The following is a 23,343-nucleotide window of genomic DNA, read 5'->3' as shown; positions in this document are numbered from 1 at the left end:
ATACACTTCAAACTGTGCACCCATTTGGACTCAATGAGACGCTGTTCTTGAGTTGCTTTCTTTAATTTTATTTTTCACGTTGGATCTCCTATATTTTTTACCTGGGTCACCTTCACATATAGAGCCAGGTAGTCAGGTCCTCATCTCGCATTCTATCATGGGGACTTACAACTATATTGTTTTTGTGCAGCTCCACACATTGTCTTGGAGTTTAGGTCATCTTATAATTGATCTATTTTTATAGTTGCATCCGATTTCCTTTATGGCTCACTGTCCGTAACCTAGGGGCAATATCTGGGCATCTGCTCTACTATACACTATTAGGGCCATGTAATTATTTAATAAGCATCATCCTTTAGGCGTTATTGCCTTTATAATGTAATATCATACAATACAAAATATTCCTAATATCTCAGGAATCTGGTGCTAACCACATGTATTATAATACAGCCATGTTGCTCTGATCTGTGGTTAGTTCTCCAAGATGTTTGGAACAACATCCCTGCTAAGTTCCTTCAAAAATCTGTGCGCAACTGTGCCTAGAAGAATTGATGGTGTTTTGAAGGGAAGGGATGGTCACAGTAAATATTCAATTTAAATTTCTCAGTTTATTTTTAGCACTTAACAAAATATCTACAACACTTCTATCTTTGAAAGCATTCTTACTTTGCAGCATATTTTCTGTGTGTGTGTGTGTGTGTGTGTGTGTGTGTGTGTGTGTGTGTGTGTGTGTGTGTGTGTGTGTGTGTGTGTGTGTAATATATATATTGTAACACTGTAAGGGTACAAGGTGCCATTTTCTGGGGTAAATGGCAGCACACAGCAGCTGAGGAATCACACAAGTCCAGTTTGCGGTGCAACTGGCCACAGCCAGTTTTATTAAACAGAAAATAAAACAAACACCAAAAGAAAATACCTTGCCTGTCCGGCACTAACTAAACACAAGACATTCCTAACTATCACTAAACAAAAACACAGAGTTCTCCAGTAAACACTGTATAGCTCACTTGTATAAGGAAGCTCCTCTCACAGAGATTCTGCAGTCTCTCCCCAGGCAATCTGCCCACACTAATCAGGCTAGCAGCCATAAAAGGCTCTTGAACAGCTGAAAGCCCTGATTAGCCCTCTGGGAGGCCAAAGACCCGAACTGGGCCCAATGTCTGGAACTTGCCCTATCTCTCTTTCATGGCCCTTATCCAGCTTTTCCAATAAACTGAAAAGGTTCTGACAAAACAAAACATTTTCCTAGAAGTTTTCATTTTTCTAATACATGTAAGACAAGAACCTGGGACAAACATACCTGCCCTCAAACACTATTCCAGTGTTCTTGTAACATATCCCCCTCCCCTGTTTCGACCTAGGGGTCGGAACACTTGTAGCCCCCAAACAGAAGATGCGGGACAATGCATCTGCATTGGCAAATTGTGTATCCGGTCTATGTTCAACAGTAAACTTAAAATCCTGCAATGCTAGAAACCATCTAGTTACACGAGCATTCTTGCCTCTATTTACATACATCCATTTTAAAGAGGCATGATCTGTCACTAGTCTGAATTGTCTACCCAAGAGGTAATATCTCAAGGTATCTAGTGCCCACTTAATGGCCAAAGCCTCCTTTTCCACAATGGCATACCTTTTTTCATGCTCATTGAGTTTCCTACTCAAATAAATGATAGGGTGTTCGTCCCCATCTCTGGTTTGGGACAGCACAGCCCCTATCCCTACCTCTGAGGCATCTGTCTGTACCACAAATTCTTTTGAAAAATCTGGTGTTATCAATACAGGTTGTGAACACAAAGCCACTTTTAATGCTTGGAATGCTTTTTCTGCATCAGGGTTCCATTTCACCACATTTGACTGCTTCCCTTTGGTAAGATCTGACAACGGCACTGCCGTGGTCGCAAAATTGGGAATAAACCGTCTACAGTACCCAGTTATTCCCAAAAAAGCCCTTACCTGTTTTTTATTTACTGGACGAGGCCAGTTTTGAATAGCATCAATTTTATTCAATTGAGGCCTAATCAGACCTCTGCCTATGGTGAAGCCCAAGTATTTGACCTCTCCATTGTGAGGCAGCACTTCTTTGGGTTAGCAGTTAACCCTGCCTCTCTGATTGAGTCCAGTACTGCTTGTACTTTAACCAAATGGGACCCCCAGTCTGTACTGTGAATTACCACATCATCTAAATAGTCAGCTGCATATTTTCTATGTGGCCTCAAAATTTTATCCATCGCCATTGAAAGGTTGCTGGAGCCCCATGCAACCCAAAGGGTAACATCTTATACTGAACCGAAAAGGCTGTTTTTTTCTTTTGCTCTATCAGTTAAAGGTATTTGCCAGTAACCTTTGGTCAGGTCCAACGTGGTGAGAAACCTGGCTGTTCCCAGCCTTTCTATAAGCTCATCCACACTGGGCATGGGGTATGCGTCAAATTTGGACACCTCATTTAACTTACGAAAGTCATTACAGACGCGTATGCTACCGTCTGGCTTCGGGATGAGAACTATGGGACTGGACCACTCACTGTTAGATTCCTCTATGACTCCAAGTTCTAACATGGTTTTAACTTTTTTAGAAACAGCTGCTTGCTGAGCTTCAGGAATCCTATATGGCTTTAAATGGACCCTGACCCCTGGTTCTGTGACAATGTCATGTTTTATTATGGTCGTTCGGCCAGGCAGTTCTGAAAATATCTCCCTATTTTGGATGAGAAATTCTTTAACCTGATTGTTCTGATCAGCTGATAATGTCTCTGACACCTTTTACTGCGGGAAGCAACCGAGGTGAAGACACCGAAGGGCAAGGCTCCGCTGACAGAGACAACCTATCTTTCCAGAGTTTGATTAAGTTAACATGGTAGATTTGTTCGGGTTTTCTCTTTCCCGGCTGGTATACTTTGTAAATAACCTCATTCACTTTTTCCCTAATCTCAAATGGACCCTGCCATTTAGCTAGGAATTTGCTTTCCACAGTGGGTACCAAAACAAGAAATCTATCTCCAGGAGCAAATTCTCATATCTTGGCACTCCGGTTATATACCCTCTGTTGAGCACTTTGGGCCTGTTCCATGTGCTCTCTGACAATAGGTACCACGGCTGCAATCCTATCCTGCATTTGTTACGTGTTCAATAACGCTTCTATAAGGAGTGGGCTGTCCTTTCCACGTCTCTTTGGCAATGTCCAACAGCCCTCTGGGGTGTCTCCCATACAACAAATCAAATGGAGAAAACCCCGTAGAGGACTGAGGAACTTCTCTGATGGCCATTAACAAGTAGGGCAATAAACAATCCCAGTTTTTCCCATCTCTATCAACAACCTTTTTTAACATACTTTTTAATGTTTTAACCTTTCCACCAACCCGTCAGTTTGGGGATGGTAGATGGACGTCCTGAGGTGAGTGACCTTAAATAATTTGCACAATTCTTTCATGATCCTTGACATAAATGGAGTACCTTGGTCAGTCAAAATTTCTTTTGGTATTCCCACTCTACTAAAAACCTGCACCAGCTTCCTAGCTATCACCTTGGTTGTGATAGTGCGTAAAGGGACAGCCTCAGGACATTGAGTGGCATAGTCCATAATTACCAGGATATACTGATGGCCCCGAGCAGACTTTAACAAGGGCCCCACGAGATCCATGGCTATTCTGTCAAACGGGACCTCTATAATAGGCATGGGAACTAGTGGGCTCCTGAAATGGGGTCTAGGGGCATGATACTGGCCTTCAGGACAGGAAGAACAATATTCATACTCTTCTTTATAAACCCCTGACCAAAAGAACCTTTGTAAAACTCTTTCATTGTTTTTTTCTGCCCCTAAATGTCCTGCTGTAACGTGACTATGAGCTAAATCTAGTACCGTTCTCCGATAAGGCTGGGGAACTGCCAGCTGTTCCACCACATCCTCACCCATTTTGACAATGTGGTACAAGAGCTCATTACAGATGGCCATGTGGGGATACGTAACCCTGTCACCTGGTACCACAAGTTCCCCATTAACAACCTTAACATTCTCTCTAGCCTTTATTAAGGTAGGATCCTTTAACTGTTCAGACGCAAACAGATCCTTCTTTACCTCCAGGTCAGGCACGCTTTCAGTTCTAACTACTATGTCTCTGTTCCCAGCAAGAGGGTCCTCACTGGACTCCCCATCTGTCACTTCCCCAGCCAAACTAGCAAAAGGCAAAGGGTCAGAAAGTTCTGAAGACACACGTACATCCATAAAATCACAGGTATTATCAACTGGCTCTTTACTTCTCACATCTGTTGATAAACAGGATTCCCACTGTTTCCAAAAATGAGGAAAATCCCTCCCTATTATGACCTCATGCATCAAGGTGGGTACCAGTCCTAATTTAACAACTGCTGACCCACAACAAGTTTCTATATTCACTTCAGCAGTGACATAATGTTGGGTATCCCTATGTATGCAAGTTACCCCAATAGGTATTTGCTGGACCTTTAAGGGGTTCACTAACCCAGCTTTCACGAGAGTAACTAAACTTCCTGAATCTAGCAAGGCCTCTACCCGGTTACCCTCTAAGAACACATCACACATTTGTTTTTCCAGCTCAGGTGAAGGTACTACAGTACAGGCTAACCTAGCAAAGAAAGACATTCTGCGACATTCAAAGGCAGCATCACATTGCATGGGTTCTTGCGTGAATGGGAAATTGGCAATAACATGACTTGGCATACCACACCTAAAACATTTAACCACACGATTATCAACCCGTTTGGGCAGCATAGACCGTTCTAGCCCCATTGGCCTGTCTCCAGGGCCAGTGTTTACAGTCTCTCCTGCCTTGCGTTCTCCTAACCGCCCAGCAACGTTTTCCCACGGAACAGTCTTACCAGTCTTTACTGAAGGGCACTGTTGAGGATCTATGGGTTGTTGGGTGGTCATCAGTAGTTCCTCTGCTGACAAATACCTCTCTACTATGTCTACTAATTGGTCAGCGGTATCCGGGTTTCCATGGCTCACCCACTTGCGCAGGACCACGGGCAAAGATTTCAAATAGCGGTCCATGATGACTCTTTCAACCATCTGGGGACCAGTTAATGTCTCTGGCTGTAACCATTTTTTTGTTAGCTGAATAAGGCCATGCATCTGGGAGCGAGGAGGCTTCTCCATGGCGTACACCCAACGGTGCACCCATTGTGCTCGTACTGACAGCGTGACTCCCAGGTGGGTCAGGATCTCAGTCTTTAGTTTATCATAGTCCCGAGCCTCAGCAGGGCTTAAATCAAAGTACACTTTTTGGGGCTCATCTGACAGAAAAGGTGCCAGCAGACTGACCCACTGTGCTTTTGGCCAGTTCTCACGCTCGGCAGTCCTTTCAAACGTGGTCAGGTAGGCCTCCATATCATCAGCCTCTGTCATTTTCTGCAGGAAGTGACTGGCCCGTATAGATCTAGAGCTGGTCGGAGCACTGATGGCCATATCTCCAATCCGGGCTGCAAGGCTCTGCACCACTTCTGTTAAGGCCTCTCTATCCTGACGCTGTTGCCTGTAAAGTTCGTCAATAGCCACCTGCTGCTGTCTCCTATTTTCTTCCATTGCCACCTGCTGCTGTCTTTTGGCCTCCTGCTGAGCCACTGTAGCTTGCAGCAAGGCTTTGAGCAGTTCCTCCATGTCGACAGACTTTTCAGGCAGCTTTGTAGCTGCTTTCACCCAGGACATATATCAAATCCTCAGGGCGAGTCTCAGTAACTTCACACTGGGCTGTATCTGCATAAACCACCATTTTCTGCATGCCTCATAAAGCTGCTGCTTTCACTTATGCGCAGAACGGCATGCTCGCATTCTCCACCAAGTTGTAACACTGTAAGGGTACAAGGTGCCGTTTCCTGGGGTAAATGGCAGCACGCAGCAGCTGAGGAATCACACATGTCCAGTTTGTGGTGCAACTGGCCACAGCCAGTTTTATTAAACCGAAAATAAAACAAACACCAAAAGAAAATACCTTGCCTGTCCGGCACTAACTAAACACAAAACGTTCCTAACTATCACTAAACAAAAACACAGAGTTCTCCAGTAAACACTGTATAGCTCACTTGTATAAGGAAGCTCCTCTCACAGAGATTCTGCAGTCTCTCCCCAGGCAATCTGCCCACACTAATCAGGCTAGCAGCCCTAAAAGGCTCTTGCACAGCTGAAAGCCCTGATTAGCCCTCTGGGAGGCCAAAGACCCGAACTGGGCCCAATGTCTGGAACTTGCCCTATCTCTCTTTCAGGGCCCTTATCCAGCTTTTCCAATAAACTGAAAAGGTTCTGACAAAACAAAACATTTACCTACAAGTTTTCATTTTCCTAATACATGTAAGACAAGAACCTGGGACAAACATACCTGCCCTCAAACACTATTCCAGTGTTCTTGTCACAATAAATAAATATATATATATATATAAGATAGAGGGTCCACACTCACGTTTGAATATAAACAGTGCTGGGGTGACATCCAATGAGGGAGAAAATTTGTAATTATATTTATATATATATATATATAATCACACCAGGAATGGCACTGGTGCACAGCATATTCTGTGTGGGGCAGATGTGATCCACCCACACAAAGAAAATAAATGTGGAAATGCCCCTAGAGGCTTGCTTTTGCACAGAGCCCAGATAAGGACTGTGGAGAGAGTGGAGTGGTAGGGGCAGATAGGGACAGTGGAGAGAGATGCAGATTTTTTTCAGTAGTCGCCTGTGTGTGACATAAAACACACACACACACACACTCACTCACACACGCTCCCTATTTACACTGCACCCACACTCTCCCTATGTACACTGCACCCCTCACTATATACTGCCACTATATACACTGCACTCCCATCCTCTTCTATGTTCTGCACCCACCACAATATACTGCCTGTATATGCACATTGCACCCACCCATACCCCTCCATATAGTGCCCCCTATATATATGGCACCCCCTCCTCTATATACTGCTCTCGCCATATACAGCAAACTCTGTACCCCCCTTCTCCATGTACTATGCTGCAGCCCCAGGTTACTTGCCATCCAGGACTCTGCAACAAGTAGCAGCAGTAACCAGGAAACTGTTGCAGGAATCACCAGACAGTCCCGCAGTGCTCAGAGTGGAGGCATCGGGGACACATGTGGCCACTTACCGGCGGGGGGGAAAAGGTGAATCAGTCTGGCAGGAAGCATTAAGACCCTGTGTAGAGTGAGCAGTGCAGTGACTGTGATCAGTGTCAGACAGGGGCATGAAGGGCCCACTGGAGGAATGCAGTGGTAGGGGCCCATGCTTAAGGGGTGCAAACAGTTACCATGGTCTCAACCATAAGAGACCCTCTAATTTGAGTGCACGGTCTGTGACATGTCATAGAGAGGGGGGGGGGGGCACCGGGGAATTACCCTGTACTGCTGTGGACAAATCTAGTCCTAACGGGGAGGAGGGGGTGTCTGTGCTGGGGCTACAGATGATACAGGTGAGGAGGAGGCAGATTAATAGCTCAGCTGCTTTATATATACTGCGTACCACCGGAGGGGCAGATTTCTGTGCTTGCTCCCATCCCAGACCCTGTACAAGCCATGCCCAGACCCCTCCGGACAGTTGCTGGTGGCTACTGGTGTCCTCTGCCCCCTAGACTGACTGGGAGCTGTGAAGCACGGATGTGCAATCAGGGGAGGCAGTGCCTCTCCTGTCATAATGATTAAAATAATAAAAAGAAGATATTTATAACACAGAGTCTGTGATAAATATCATCTTTTATTATTTTAACCATCCCCCCCCCCTAGAAAATCCCTGCATTTTAGGGTTAGAGGCAGCAGGAGAGGTGCCTCCGGCTGCTAACATTAAAGTCCGGGCAGCAGCGGGCGGGCAGAGGGCAGGGAGAAACAATGGCCTGTAAAAGCCCATTGAAAATTTATGGGTAAGCGGCACCTATACTGGTGCCTCAATGACAGGGGCGTGCATTCAGCCTACATGAATGCATGCCCCTGTCAGTCCCCCAGATGTGATTGGGCCCGCGGATCTGTTGGCCAGCAGGCACATGTGGCGGCAAGACACGGCGGGGAAAGGGTAGCTGGCGGCAGACCTGGATCTAAGAGGATCCAGCCCCTGCCAGCCACTCTACAGAGTTCGGCAGCAGAGAGCGGCTTCCAATTTAAAAAATGGCACCTCAGCATAATTTTTGAAATTCAAGATGGCCGCCGCGAGCCCATCACGGCTCGCCGCGTCATCGTGCCGCTCCCTCAACTGGCTTATATAAGCCAGCGGCAGGTAGTGGCGGTCAGTCCGGCGGCGGGGAGGGAGAAGTCAAGAGCTCCTATAGACGCCGGAAGCCCTGGGGAGGCGGCAGCCATGCTTAAGAGCTTAAAGGCTGCCATCCCCCAGGTGAAGATGCCAGTAGTCCCGGAGTGGGGGCGGCCATGCAAAAGAACTTAAAGTCCGCCTCCCCCAGGTGAAGGTCCAGCACAATAAAATGTTAAAACATCAGGTGTTGTGTTTTTATTTTAATATTTTCTTTACAGGCAGACTACGGGGGCCAGCGGGCCCTTAATGTCCAGGCATGCTGGCACCCACCGCCACCAGGGGTGCTGCACATAGCACTGGCTGGTTGTTGCTCAGGAGGGGGGACCCCATTTACATTTTTGGGACCCCCACTTCCTGAGGAATTCCAATCCTGGGCTGACTGGTTTGGGGGGTGCTTAATGCTAAGGCAGGGGAACCCCATACTGAGTATCTCCCCTGCTATGGCATTACTCCCCCTGGCTGGTTCAGCCTAGTGCTTGTCTTTGTAAAAGAAGGGAAACCCTATGCTTTTTTTTTTTTTTTTGAGGGGGGAGAGGGAGGAGGGAGGAGGAAAGGTGGGGCCAGTGCCTCACCAGTCACTTACTTCACCGGATGTCGCTGCCGAGAAGGGACTAGTGTATATAGTGCAGCATCATTATACCCTTCCCATTACAGATATACAGCATCTATATTTATAAATGGTTAACGCTACATACACTCCGCATGATAGAGCCACAGCTCCCAGCAGCAGGACTTCCTTAAACCCGACAGCTCCTGTGTGAGTAGTGGCCGCCCTCCTAATATAATCCGGCTCAGTTGTCCATCATTTTGACGGGCTTTTAATACGTTGTCTGGATATGGTTTTACCAAAATGCTGTGGCTGGATTTGTGGTTTTGCTTTTTTTTTTTTTTTCTTAAATTGATAAAGCTAAAATCAAATAAATTGGTTGTTGTTGTTTTTTTTTTTTTTTTTTTGTTGGTTTTTTTTTCCTACAGGATTATTAACCTCCCAATAATATTAATTTCCAGTCAATTTTGACCACCTCACAATAATGTTTTCATCCACATTAGGCCAAAGACTGCAGTGAGCTGGCTGGTTACTAAACGGCAGAGCAGAGGCACAAACACACAGCAGTTTATAGCACATCTAAAAAAACATATGTTGAATATTAAAAATGGCATGCACAGTTTAACAAATTAAGCACTTCAATGACAGGGACTGCTACTTTTGTGGCTGAAGTGCTTGGTTTGATTGGGCCCCTACAAAACAAGCTACCAGTGGGTTTAAGGCATCTATGCTAACAGCTCTGTGGTGGCAAAATGTCATCGTCACTGCCATCCTCACTCTCATTAGTAGGTACATCATCCTCACACTATCAATTCATCTCCACTAAAATGAATCCACCATTACAGAAGTCTCCAGTGGCAGCTCCAGAAGTGGGGCAGCAGCACAGCCCAAAATTCAAATAGGGGAGCCACACCAACTGCCACTCCAAACATCGCCAGCCAGGACTTGCTTGCAGTTGGTGTGGCTACCCTATTTGAATTTTTGATTGCGCTGCAGCCCCACCTTTGGAGCCGCCACTGGAAGTCTCTGTACTTTTCTTGTGGAATTTGTAGTTAATTTTGAGCATAGGCCCTCATTCCGAGTTGTTCGCTCGCAAGCTGCTTTTAGCAGCTTTACACACGCTAAGCCGCCGCCTACTGGGAGTAAATCTTAGCATAGTAAAATTGCGAATGAAAGATTCTCAAAATTGCGATTACACACCTCTTAGGAGTTTCTGAGTAACTTCAACCTTACTCGGCATCTGCGATCAGTTCAGTGCTTGTCGTTCCTGGTTTGACGTCATAAACACACCCAGCGTTCGCCCAGACACTCCTCCGTTTCTCCAGCCACTCCCGCGTTTTTCCCAGAAACGGTAGCGTTTTTTCCCACACGCCCATAAAACGGCCTGTTTCCGCCCAGAAACACCCACTTCCTGTCAATCACACTCCGATCGCCTGAACGGAGAAAAAGCCGTGAGTAAAATACCTAACTGTATAGCAAATTTACTTGGCGCAGTCGCAGTGCGAACATTGCGCATGCGCACTAAGCGGAAAATCGCTGCGATGCGAAAAAAATTACCGAGCGAACAACTCGGAATGACCCCCATAGTCTTTTCCACATTTTGAGGAAGTAGCCTCCTCTGCGGATCACTGATAAGGTTCCCGGCTGTGCTGAAAACTCTGAGTACACACTAAAGGGTGCAAAGTAATGCACAGCCAGTTTGTACAATGGCCTCCAAAATGCCTTTTTTCTTTTTAGTCAAAGGGACTCTGTGACATGCCTATTTGTATGGTGTCATGAAAATAATCCTCCACTGTTCTTTGGATGGTGACTGCATCAGATGGAGTTGCAGTAGATGTATCACTGATATTGTGCAATTCTTTTAGACCCAACCAGTGGTGTGATGTAATGGAGTACGAGATCGCCAGAGGTGTGGGATGTGAGACATTTTAAGTAGCAATCTCTTACAAGGCATGGTTTTGCCTTGTAAGCATTTGCCTCTTTAAAAAAAAGTCCAAGATCAGCCAGCATGCCACACCTCTGGAAATCTGACTCCATAACATCCTGCAGTGGATGTCAAATAGAGAACAATATATTTTTTTATTTTACACAATAAAACACACATAAATAAATTGTTAGATGGCTGCAGTTTTGAATGCAATTTAAGCCACTAATTGGAAGGATTCTTCTTTAAACCTGAATGCTTCTAGCACACAGGTTCTCAAACTCAGTCCTCAGGACCCCACACTGTTCAATTTTTGCAGGTCACCTGTAGATTTTTGAAATGTGACAGTTGGTGATAAACAGTGCAGCTGCTGGGTGACATGGAAAACGTGAACCATGTGGGGTCCTGAGGACCGAGTTTGAGAACCACTGTTCTAGCACATTGATACTTTTGCTCTCACATTCCGTTCATTGGATACAGTGTTACATATTTTGGAAATACTCCAAAGTGATGAAATAAATGAGGCAATGTGATTGTTATATTTGTAGCCAGCTGATAAGTATCACGGAATGTTGTAACAAAGTTACCACTTCTGATGAAACAGACCCATTCCAGAGGCTGAGAAATGCGTCAAGTTAAGCCCTGCACATGATGCCTGCAGACGCTTGTGAGCCACACAGCTTATTCTGAGCTCTGAGTCTCCGTCTCTGGCAGTGATTGCACCTCATCCCCACACCCGGCACCAGCGGCAGAGGCACGCCGGTCTTCACCGGACACAGGAAAGTCTGTTCTGCAGTTGTGCTTGACTGGCTATTCCATCAAGGTCCCAGTCCTGCACTCCCAACATTGAGGGGAACGTGACTGCTAAACTGTGCAGCCTGACCACGGGATTCACTTATGACACCGCCGGTGGTTTCCAGCAAGAAGCAGGTAAGTGATCGCCATATAACACCCGCATAAGAACTTTTACATGATCCTGTTGTTATCAGAGCCATTTTTCCACCATCATATGCAGTGCATGAAAGTCCATCCAGAGTGGAATAATTACTAACCATTGCAATATCATTGATTGGAATCAACAAGCCAATTTATATTAAGTGGCTATTGGGAGCGGAGACCTCAAAATCAATTTTATGCTGAGGGACTTTTCCTTTTCTCATTATTAACCAGAATCTGCATACAGCAATATTGAGACTGTGCTTTAAACTTCATGTGACTTTGTTACAACATTCCGTGATACTTATCAGCTGGCTACAAATATAGCAATCACATTGCCACATTTATTTCATCACTGGAGTAGTTACAAAATAAGTAACACTGTGTCCAATGAAAGGAATGTGAGAGCAAAAGTATAAATATGCTAGAAGCATTCAGGTCCTTCTTTAACTCTAGGGGAAGAAATGGGTACAGATGCCCTGCATCCCAGTGTGAACCCCAAAGTGTTAGGGACTTGCTTGATAGAGGTGACCTTGACACTGTGAACAAGCCCTTATCATTGGCCAATTACAGTATATGCTAACAACCCCTTATTATATTATATATTATATTGTAATTTACAGTAATGATTGTATAGTGCAGCTGCACCCATTTCTTCCCCTGTATTACCATAAAATCTCAGCAGATAGCACCTTTCATTACAACCACTAGGGTGTACAGTCAAGGTCCATTTCCTCTGTATCTTCTATAACTCTAACCTAACCGCTGCTCTCAAATCTGTGGCCCCCCTCTCCTCTGTCCCCCTCCGCCGCTCCAAACCCCAACCCTGGCACACCACACTAACCTGTTTCTAACACTCCTGGAGGAGATTTCACTCCCTGCCGGACTTCCTCCATTTCAAGTTTATTCTCTCCTCCTATAGCGCTGCTCTTTCCCTCGCCAAGCAATCCTTTTTTTTCCCAATTACTCATCTCTTCTCAGTACTCCTGTCTATGCCGTCTCTTTGAAACTTTCAACACTCTCCTTTGCCCCCCTCCTCCTCTCCTCCCATCCTCCCTCACTGCCACTGACTTTGCCTCCTTCTTCATCTCCAAAATTGAGACTATCAGACCCTACATCTCCCCCGTCACCTCTCTGCTGCCCCCCTGTCTTCATCATCCCTCCCCTCCATCTATCCCACCCTGTCCTCCTTCTGTCCCACTTCAGACAATGAAGTCCACTCCCTAATATTATCCTCTCTAGCACTGGTTTTCTTCTTACCTCACTAACTGCTCCTTCTTTGTGTCTGCCACTGGCACCACCTCACACCCTTCCATCCTTCCTGTTGGTGTCCCTCAGGGTTCTGTCCTTGGCCCCCTTCTGTTCTCCCTGTACACCTCTTCCCTGGGTGCGCTCATTAACTCCTTTGGCCTTCAATATCACCTATATGCTGATGACACACAACTCTACCTCTCCTCTCCTGATCTGTCCCCCCTATGTCCTCTTTCAGGTTTCCAGCTGCATCTCCGCAATCTCCTCCTGGATGTCTCTCTGAAGCTCAACATGGACAAAACTGAACTCATCATCTTTCCTCCATCCAGAGCAACACCCCCTACCAATATCTCTATCACTGTTGACAACGCCACCATCTCCCCCGTTCCCCAACTCTGCTGCTTGGGCGTCACTCTTGACTCCTCCCTCTCCTTTGCACCTTGCATCCAAGTTCTGGCACAATCCTGTCGGGTCCAGCTACGCAACATTGCTCGCATCAGGCCATTTCTCTCCCAGAATGCAACTAAACTTATCATCCACTCACTGGTCATCTCATGACTCAACTACTGCAATGTTCTCCTCACTGGCCTTGCTTGCTCCCATCTTGCTCCCCTCCAATCTATCCTGAAATTTGCAGCTAGGCTTATCTTCCTCTCCTGCCGCTCCACATCTGCCACTTCCCTTCGATTCCCCTATAGAATCCTCTTCAAACTCCTCACCCTCACATACAAGGCCATCTCTAATTCCACTGCTCCCTACATCTCCAACCTCCTCCCCCTTCATACTCCCTATGGTCTGCCAATGACCATCGCCTCTCCACCGCCCTGGTCACTGCTTCCCATGCTCGAGTTCAAGACTATGCCCGTGCTGCACCCCTTCAGTGGAACGCACTCCCCCACTCCATTAGACTCTCCCTGACCTTGCAAAGCTTCAAACAGGCACTAAAAACCTACCTATTCATCAAAGCGTACCCTTCCGATGCTTAACCTAGTCCTGAGGCTGCTCCTCCATCCCCCTGCCCCATGCCTTGAACATCTCAGCTTTGCTTACATACTGCCATCAGGCTACCTCCCGCTTGCTTGCACCTCATGTCACCTGTCTGTTGACCCTTCCTACTAGATTTTTAGCTCTTCAGAGCAGGGCCCTCTTTCCTCTTGTTAGCTAAGCCTTCTTCTTGACACATTTCACTCGCAGCTCTCACCTACTCAGTGACCATATTTACCCACTTTTTTCTCCTGCCGGTAAAAGCTCATCTCCATCTATAGCAACCAGCCCCTTGTAGTACGATAATCACTCCCTCACTACTTACATCTTAGCTGTATTAAGTTTTGGGAATTGTGGTGCTCTTTGTTACCCGTACTCTATTTCTGTTATTTATTTACTGTAATGCTAAGTTTTGTCTCCATGTACTGTCCTTTGAACGGCGCTGCGAAACACTTGTGGCGCCTTTATAAATAAAATGTAATAATAATAATAATAATAAAAGAAGAATCCTTCCAATTAGTGGCTTAAATTGCATTCAAAACTGCAGCCGTCTAACGACTTATTTATGTATGTTGTTTAATTGTGTAATATGTATGTACATTTTGTGAGAACCGTTTTTTAATTGTAACTTCACTTCACATATGGTATGTGAGTTTTTATGTTAAAAATAAAATATTTTTTTTTAATGCAAATATCCTCACAGACAGCGCTCAATTCTTTTTTGTTTCTTTATTTTATAAAATCTTTTTGAGGTACAGCCCCTCAATTAATTGTAGCAGCAGTCTGTGACAGTATTGATTGATATTGGACCTTCACAAAACTGAAAAATTCACACAGTTGACACACTAGCGCTCCCTTCTATTAATTTTTTATTTTATTTTGTTAACTGGCAGCTCAGCTCACACTCTGTGGAGTCAAACCACTTTTCTGCATGTGTTCTGGGGTGCAGCATGCAGAATAGTACAAACCATTTAAAAAAAAAAAATGTTTTTTAACCCACTGCTAATGTGAACACAATGGGTGGTGCCTGTGGAGTCAGTGCATTACCACTGAGATGGGCAGTCACTTGTGGATAGAAACCACACAGCCACTTTAAAGCAGAGCACAGCATACAGCAGAGTGCCTGGACTGGAGTGCCACAGCCCCCTTATATCGAATCCAAAATTCCCGAAAATCCGACGCTGGGAGAAGGATGATTTGCTCCAATTTGGAATCCAAGCCTGGTGGGAAAATCCGAGTCTGGGCTCAAAGACTCAGATCCTGGAAGTTTGGGGTGGCTCGGATTTTACAAAATCCAAGCCGATCCTCTCTAGACAGACTTAGGTGGACTGGATACGGGAAGCAGTCACCATACTGCTAGTCAGGATCCCGGGCATTGCAGTCCCGATGCCGGAATCCCGGCTAGTGGTGAAATACAGATGCCGGAATTCCAGCACCACAGGCTTTACTCTCTCTATGGGTGTCCACGATACCCATAGAGGGAGAATAAATCCTGTGCAAAGCGCAGGAAGCCACCGGGCCCGCAGCGTTGCGAGCGCAGCTGCTGGCATACCGGTGGCCAGAATCCAGCTGTCTGTATATTAACGGCTGGGATCCCACCCACCGGCTTTACATACCGGTCCCCTAGATGCAGCTTGAAGATGCGCGCAGCATGACTGGCATGAAATGGCACCACCAGGTCCTTATATATAATCCAAAACTCACAAGAATCTGACATTGGTAGGAGACATTTGCCTTGATTTAGAATGCAAGACTGGTGGGAAAACCCGATCTGTGGCTTGGATTTACTCAGACAAAGGCAAAGTTCAGGGGGGGGGGGGGGGGGGAGAATCAGATTCCAGGTAATCTGACCTGCTCATCTTTAATATTAGGCAGCATTGCACCTCCAAAAGGTCATTCACAAAAATGTCCATTAATAGTAACAAATATTGAGTAGGAAATTAGATATTATCCACCAGAGAGGGGGAGTGGGAACAAATTACCCGGGCCCAGGTCTGATGGAGGGGCCCAGTGGGGCCCTGGGACAAATTGCCCTTACCGGGCAGCATCAGCTGTAGCACCTCTCAGCCCAGCACACGCTGCTGTGTCCTGGGCTGCAGTGTGGTCATGGAGGTGCTTACAATATGATTTTTTCTAAGAGTGCATGACCATGCTTCCTACGATTCGAACACGCTCCCTGAAAAGTACCTGGGTCCAGCCAGGCTCTTTACTGCCCTGTTATCCACTGACTGGGGAAATTACCATTAGTTTGTGAGCTGATAATATACCTTATTAATTCATAAATCAGAAAAAGATCATTGTTGTTGTTGTTTTTCTATTATGTAGTATTTGTTACTTGCAAAGTGACATAATTTATTTTAGCTTATGTGAGCTAATGTCATAATGGTATTACATTTGCTGTTGATACTGACAAAACAGGTTTTACTACATTTGTGTTCCAATGACACTGTCAGTATTTGTAAAGAATGAGTCAGCAGGGACACTGCCCATGCAGTTAAGCCTGGAGAAGGATTGTATTGAATTCAAATGTTACAAAATGTGGCATATTCATCATGAAAAAATGTGAGGAGCTAATTAAGGATTGAACTGCTTGCTGGTAGGGGGAAAGTCCAGGGAGAAGCGGGGCTCTCACCCTAAAGGCTTAGTAAACACATTCCTTTATTGTCCCATTCAAACAAGTCATTGTACACTGCTCAAAAAAATAAAGGGAACACTTAAATAACACATCCTAGAGCTGAATGAATTAAATATTCTTATTAAATACTTTGTTCTTTACATAGTTGAATGTGCTGACAACAAAATCACACAAAAATTATCAATGGAAATCAAATTTATTAACCCATGAAGGTATGGATTTAGAGTCACACTCAAAATTAAAGTGGAAAAACACACTACAGGCTGATCCAACTTTGATGTAATGTACTTAAAACAAGTCAAAATGAGGCTCAGTAGTGTGTGTGGCCTCCACATGCCTGTATGACCTCCCTACAATGCCTGGGCATGCTCCTGATGAGGTGGCGGATGGTCTCCTGAGGGATCTCCTCCCAGACCTGGACGCGACGTAGCGTTGGTGGATGGAGCGAGACATGATGTCCCAGATGTGCTCAATTGGATTCAGGTCTGGGGAACAGGCGGGCCAGTCCATAGCATCAATGCCTTCGCCTTGAAGGAACTGCTGACACACTCCAGCCACATGAGGTCTAGCATTGTCTTGCATTAGGAGGAACCTAGGGCCAACCGCACCAGCATATGGTCTCACAAGGGGTCTAAGGATCTCATCTCGGTACCTAATGGCAGTCAGGCTTCCTCTGGCGAGCACATGGAGGGCTGTGCGGCCCCCCAAAGAAATGCCACCCCACACCATTACTGACCCACTGCCAAACCAGTCATGCTGGAAGATGTTGCAGGCAGCTGAACGTTCTCCTTGGCGCCTCCAGACTCTGTCACGTCTGTCACATGTGCTCAGTGAGAACCTGCTTTCATCTGTGAAGAGCACAGGGCGCCAGTGGCGAATTTGCCAATCTTGGTGTTCTCTGGCCAATGCCAAACGTCCTGCACGGTGTTGGGCTGTAAGAACAACCCCCACCTGTGGACATCGGGCCCTCATACCACTCTCATGGAGTCTGTTTCTGATCATTTGAGTAGACACATGCACATTTGTGGATTGCTGGAGGTCATTTTGCAGGGCTCTGGCAGTGCTCCTCCTGTTCCTTCTTGCACAAAGGCGGAGGTAGCGGTCCTGCTGCTGGGTTGTTGCCCTCCTACGGCCTTCTCCACGTCTCCTGATGTACAGGCCTGTCTCCTGGTAGCGCCTCCATGCTCTGGACACTACGCTGACAGACACAGCAAACCTTCTTGCCACAGCTCGCATTGATGTGCCATCCTGGATGAGCTGCACTACCTGAGCCACTTGTGTGGGTTGTAGACTCCGTCTCATGCTACCACTAGAGTGAAAGCACTGCCAGCTTTCACAAGTGACCAAAACATCAGCCAGAAAGCATAGGAGCTGAGAAGCGGTCTGTGGTCACCACCTGCAGAACAACTCCTTTATTGGGGGTGTCTTGTTAATTGCCTATAATTCCCACCTGTTATCTATTCCATTTGCACAACAGCATGTGAAATTGATTGTCAATCAGTGTTGCTTCCTAAGTGAACAGTTTGATTTCACAGAAGTGTGATTGACTTGGAGTTACATTGTGTTGTTTAAGTGTTCCTTTTATTTTTTTGAGCAGTGTATATATTAGTTACTTCCCTTTTTAGTGTGTGCCTGTCCCAAACATTATGATGGCGGCACATTACTGTGGAGATTTTTATCTATCTATCTATCTCCTCAGAATTCCTGCACTCAGATCAAATACAAGTCAACGGAGGGTTGCACCCAGTGGATATCAGTCATACCAGTAAATCCACATATATAGATCCAGTTCCAATCTTATGGAGGGGCACTCTCTTAGATGACAAAATAGTCCAAGACAACTAATTTCTCTTGCAAATCCATGGCTTTAATATGTCGACGTTTCAATTCCTCAATGTGAATCTTTATCAAGACAAGCCTTCATAACAGTCAATAGTAGTACTTCCAAATACATCAGAGAAAGATTGGAATTGGAGATAGATATATAGATATAGATTCCCCCCCCCCCCCCCCCCATTTCTAAGTGAAGGCACAGTAAAGCAAATATGAAATCAATGCCTTTTTTAATAGAAAAGGCCAACACATACAAAATCTTCTTCTAATCATTTATCGATGATAAAGTTTATACACACAGGAAGTTTGATATCTGCCTAATGTATATTGCACGGTACCAAACATAGGTAGTTTCCAAGTCTCTCCAGCATTTGGGTAGAGTATAGTGATCCTTGGAAATGTATAGAGTGAGCAATACACAGAAATGTTGCAGTCACTTGAACCTGTGGTTACCAAGCAGCATAAGTAAATGCATGCATCCAATCTATCCCTATTTTAGCAGGACAGTCCTACTATCCAGACACTGTCCTGCTTTCCCACCCATGGTCTGCAGTGTCCCGCGGGCAGTGGATGAAGTTTGGGAGCCTTGTTTACAGCTGCTACTCTCAGCAAAGCAGTGCAGGGAACTGAGCAGGGAGCCACAAAATCACAAAACGGGAGATGTAATGCTATTCCACATCCCAGCCTGAGGTTATGCCCCATTCAGCTGTTACCACACCCCTTTTTGGATGATCCCTACTTCAAGCAATCATATTGTAAGCTCTAGTGTGCAGGGTCTTCTTACCTCGTGTTCTCTTTACCTAAAACTCTTTCTCACCAACTACGCGTGGACCTCCTTCTTGGGCTCTCTGCCCCTTGACTACACTTACTCCTTGCACCTCTTTCAAAGACTCTGGGCCAGATGTAATCCAATGCGAGACATCCGGAGCTCCGAGATTCTGGCTGCACAAATACTTTTTTTTTTAAAGAAGCAATCATTTACAAGGTAAAACCAAGTTGGTTTTGCCTTGTAAATGATTGCCGCTTTGCCTTGTAAATTATTGCCGCTTTAAAAAAAGTATGAGTTGAGCCGGAATCTCAAAGCTCCGGCCGTGTCATGCTGCATTACATCCGGGCCTCTAAACCTGTTGGTTGTACCCATGGTAATGGGCAGAGTTTAGGGAGACATCAACTAAGAAGTGATACAAGTAGAGAAGGGAGCCAGTGGAGATGTTGCGCATGGCAACCAATCAGCATTGACATAACATTTTATAATTTGCATACTTTAAAAATATACAGAGCAGCTGATTGGTTGCCATGGGCAAATTCTCCACTGGCTCACTACTCCACTTGTACTAAGCAGTGATAAATGTCCCCCTAAGTCTGCACTGAATACTCAGTTTCTGAGAGTTATAGTGTTATTTGTTTACTATATACTGTAGTACTGCTTTACATTGTTTTTTGCCATGTGTATGGTGATGCAGATTACATGTGGCACCATATAAATAAAGGTAAATACTGTAGTAATAATAATGATAAGGTCCTTTTTACTTAAATTGTGTGGAAACTTTAACTGGGAAATTTAATTACCCGCACTGACTGTCAGGTGTAAAGTATCACCGGGGGTCTATTAAATTAGCCCCGATATGCCGGTGCATGCCGCCGCTTTACAGGGATTTGTTTCACCTTCCTTCTGCAGGCGAAGCAAATTCCCCGAAAACAGCCCCATTCTCACCCGAAAACGGGTCTGTTCTCCCGAAAACACACAGGTTTCACTGAACCTACATGTTTTCGGGTGAAAAGGATGTTTTTTCCAGATAAAAAAAACATCAATGAAATATTGTCCAAAGCTTTGTTGGCGGTAACTGAATACCGCCCTAAGGGCCAAATGTAATAGAGTGAGATTTTCAGAAAGTGAGAGATTTGGTAAGGTTTTGCCATTTTTTTTAAAGTGGCAATCATTTTACACAGCATGATCAACCTGGTTTTGCAGTGTAAATGATTGCCACTTTAAAAAAAAACTGAAAAACCTTACCAAATCTCTCACTTTCAGGAACTCTCACTCTATTACATTTGGCCCTAAGTGTTAATTAACAATAACCTACCACAGGAGGTATGAGAGACAACAGGTTAATTAGCTCTGCAGACCGCATTCCTCACATACCACGCTACGAAAAGCGTAAAAGATTGTGTTAGTCCAGAGGTTGTCAAATGTGAACCTCAAGGCACCCCAAAGGTCCAGGTTTTAAGTATATTCATCCTTGGCTACAGGTAACTTAATTAGTGCCTCAGTCAATTTGATTTAACCATCTGTGCTGATCCTTGGATATGCTTAAAACCTGGATCGTTGGGGTGCCTTGAGGACCGTGTTTGAGAACCTCTGTGTTAGTCACTTTGTGCCTTAAGGACACATTATCTCAGGAGAGGGTCTCGTGATCACCCCATTTCAGGCATTCCCAACCACGGTCCTCAAGGCACACTAACAGTGCAGGTTTTAGTGATATCCAGGCTTCAGCACAGGTGACTTAATTAGTAGCTCAGTTATTTTGATTTAACCATCTGTGTAGCAGCTTGGATATCACTAAAACCTGCACTGTTGGTGTGCCTTGAGGACCGTGGTTGGGAATGCCTGCTCTATTTACTTATCAATGGATTTTATGGAGATTACATTTCTGAATAAAATAATTTCATATGTACAGTATATGGCTTGATTAAGAATGACACAGGTTTAAGTTATACTACGGGCATTCCCAGCCTCGGTCCTCAAGTCACACTAACAGTCCAGGTTTTAGTGATATCCATGCTTGACCATAGGTGACTTTTAAGTAGTACCTGAGTTATTTTGACTTTACCATCTGTGCTGAAGCCTGGATATCACTAATACCTGCACTGTTAGTGTGCATTGAGGACCGAGGTTGGGAATGCCCGATATAGCAGAATATAACTTGATCAGTCTATGAAACAAACAGTAGTTCAGTGTTTCCCAACCTCGGTCCTCAAGGAACACTAACAGTCCTGGTTTTAGTGATATCCAGGCTTAAACACAGGTGACTTAATAAGTACCTCCAGTTATTTTGATTTAACCATCTGTGCTGAAGCCAGGATATCACTAAAACCTGCACTGTTGGTGTGCCTTGAGGACCGTGGTTGGGAATGCCTGCAGTAGTTTAATCTCTCTGTCACTATGTTCTTAATTCAGCAGGCTCAAGGAACCATATTCCCAAACCCAAACAGTGATCCCATGATGGATGCACAAATGATTGACGGGGCACTTCAAGGATTTGGTCAGTATTCTACACGTATTCACATTGATACTTTTACTGTATGTTGCATATACACTATACTGTAGAAACTCAATCTGCCAACAATCAACAATTTTCGCAATTCTGGTTGCAGGATTTAATGCAGGTATATATGATGTTGTTGTTGTTGTTGTTGTTGTTGTTGTTTCCAATCCAAAACCACAGTCAAAGCACACCGGTTTACAAAAATGCAAATCACCAAAAACATCACTTCAAAAATGTCCAAACCCATTATCTTGTCACCTGCAAGCAGCTCCGAACTAAAGAGCATGGATTCCTCAGATATATGTGGTGGGGTTTTTGTTTTATTTTTTCTAATTAAATAATAAGGTACCAGCTGGCCCTTAAGGTGCATATACACAATGAGATATTGACTATCTCCGATTTTGACTTTGCGATTTCCCCTGAACTTCCCGGGGCCCTGAACTTGAGATTTTGACTAAGTGCCAATTTTGACTATATTGTATACAATCTAGTACATTATATAGTCAAGATTGACTTGCCTGCACAGTCCATCTTTTCCACCCCACAGGACCGTGCATCGGTATTGCAAGCTGTGTACACACAGTGCGATTTGCACAAATTTTCCTTACAATTTTGACTACATAGTCAAAAATGTAAGGTTATATTGCACCATGTGTATGCACCTTTACTAGTGGTTCTCCTAGTACTGGCATGTGGGGGAGGCTTCCTCCTGTAGGAGACAATAGTACTTAAATCGATCTTTTACTGAAAGCTATAAACTCCACACCCACAGCCCAGGTGTGTAGGGGAATACCCTCTGTCTTTAGACAAGGCCTGGGGATACATTGGAGAGGGGGAACCCCCTTTATTTGGGGGTCCACTCTTCCCAGGAATCCCTGGCCTGCTCTAACTAGTTGGGCGGGGGCAATGCGTTGGCTGGGTGTGACCCTGCCAAGTATGTCCCCTGGCTGTGCATTATCCCCCTGCTAGTATGGCTTCTTCTGTGCATGACACATTAGATGACAGGCAAATAATGCGATGTCATCAAGGATTGCCGCTGAACTCCCAGACAAACTATTTAGTGGTCTATTTACTAAGCCTTAAATGGAGATAAAGTGCTCGGGGATAAAGTACCAGCCAATCAACTCCTAACTGTCATTTTTCAAACCCAGCCTGTGACATGGCAGTTAGGAGCTGACTGGCTGGTACTTTATCTCCGTGCACTTTACCTCCATCCAAGGCTTTGTAAATAGACCCCATAGTGCATACACACTGTGCAATCTTCAACGATATATCATCAATGGCCACATCCAGGTGTATGCTGTTGTTGACATCTTCATATTGAGCAGCATATAGGGCTGAGCAAAAGATGGAAGGAATGACTTATAGGGATGGTGCATACACACTGGATGATTTGAGCGATTTATCGTTACAATATGGCTCAAATGTCCAAAATATTATCTAGTGTGTACCCAGCTTTAGTTTGAGGCCATACTACAGTATAAGTCTCTTCAGCTCATGTTTATGACCACTTGTGGTTTCCTTATACTAAAGATGTGGTTCAGGGTAAGGAGATGGTGTGTAAACGTAGCTCAAGCACAATTTGGACGTGTTGGCACAAATGTGACTTATGCAGATTGGGTCACCGATGGACATGAGGCTGTCAGGAAAAGAGAAGCTTGCAGGTGCTTGGACCTGGTGCA

At 45.0% G+C, this 23,343-nt stretch overlaps 1 protein-coding gene across 1 annotated transcript in view; it reads left to right on the top strand.

The window, feature by feature from the left end:
* The window catches only part of LOC134974150 (annexin A10-like), a 239,325-nt gene that overhangs the window by 25,027 nt on the left and 190,955 nt on the right, over positions 1 to 23,343 (top strand). Inside the window, exon 2 of the mRNA XM_063946507.1 lies at positions 21,574 to 21,658. Coding sequence (XP_063802577.1) covers positions 21,574 to 21,658 — 85 coding nt within the window. The remainder of the gene's footprint in view (positions 1 to 21,573; positions 21,659 to 23,343) is intronic.

This window comes from Pseudophryne corroboree, chromosome 1 (genome assembly GCF_028390025.1).
Source record: "Pseudophryne corroboree isolate aPseCor3 chromosome 1, aPseCor3.hap2, whole genome shotgun sequence".
Taxonomy (NCBI): Eukaryota; Metazoa; Chordata; class Amphibia; order Anura; family Myobatrachidae; genus Pseudophryne; species Pseudophryne corroboree.
This window is presented reverse-complemented; position numbering and strand designations above follow the sequence as displayed.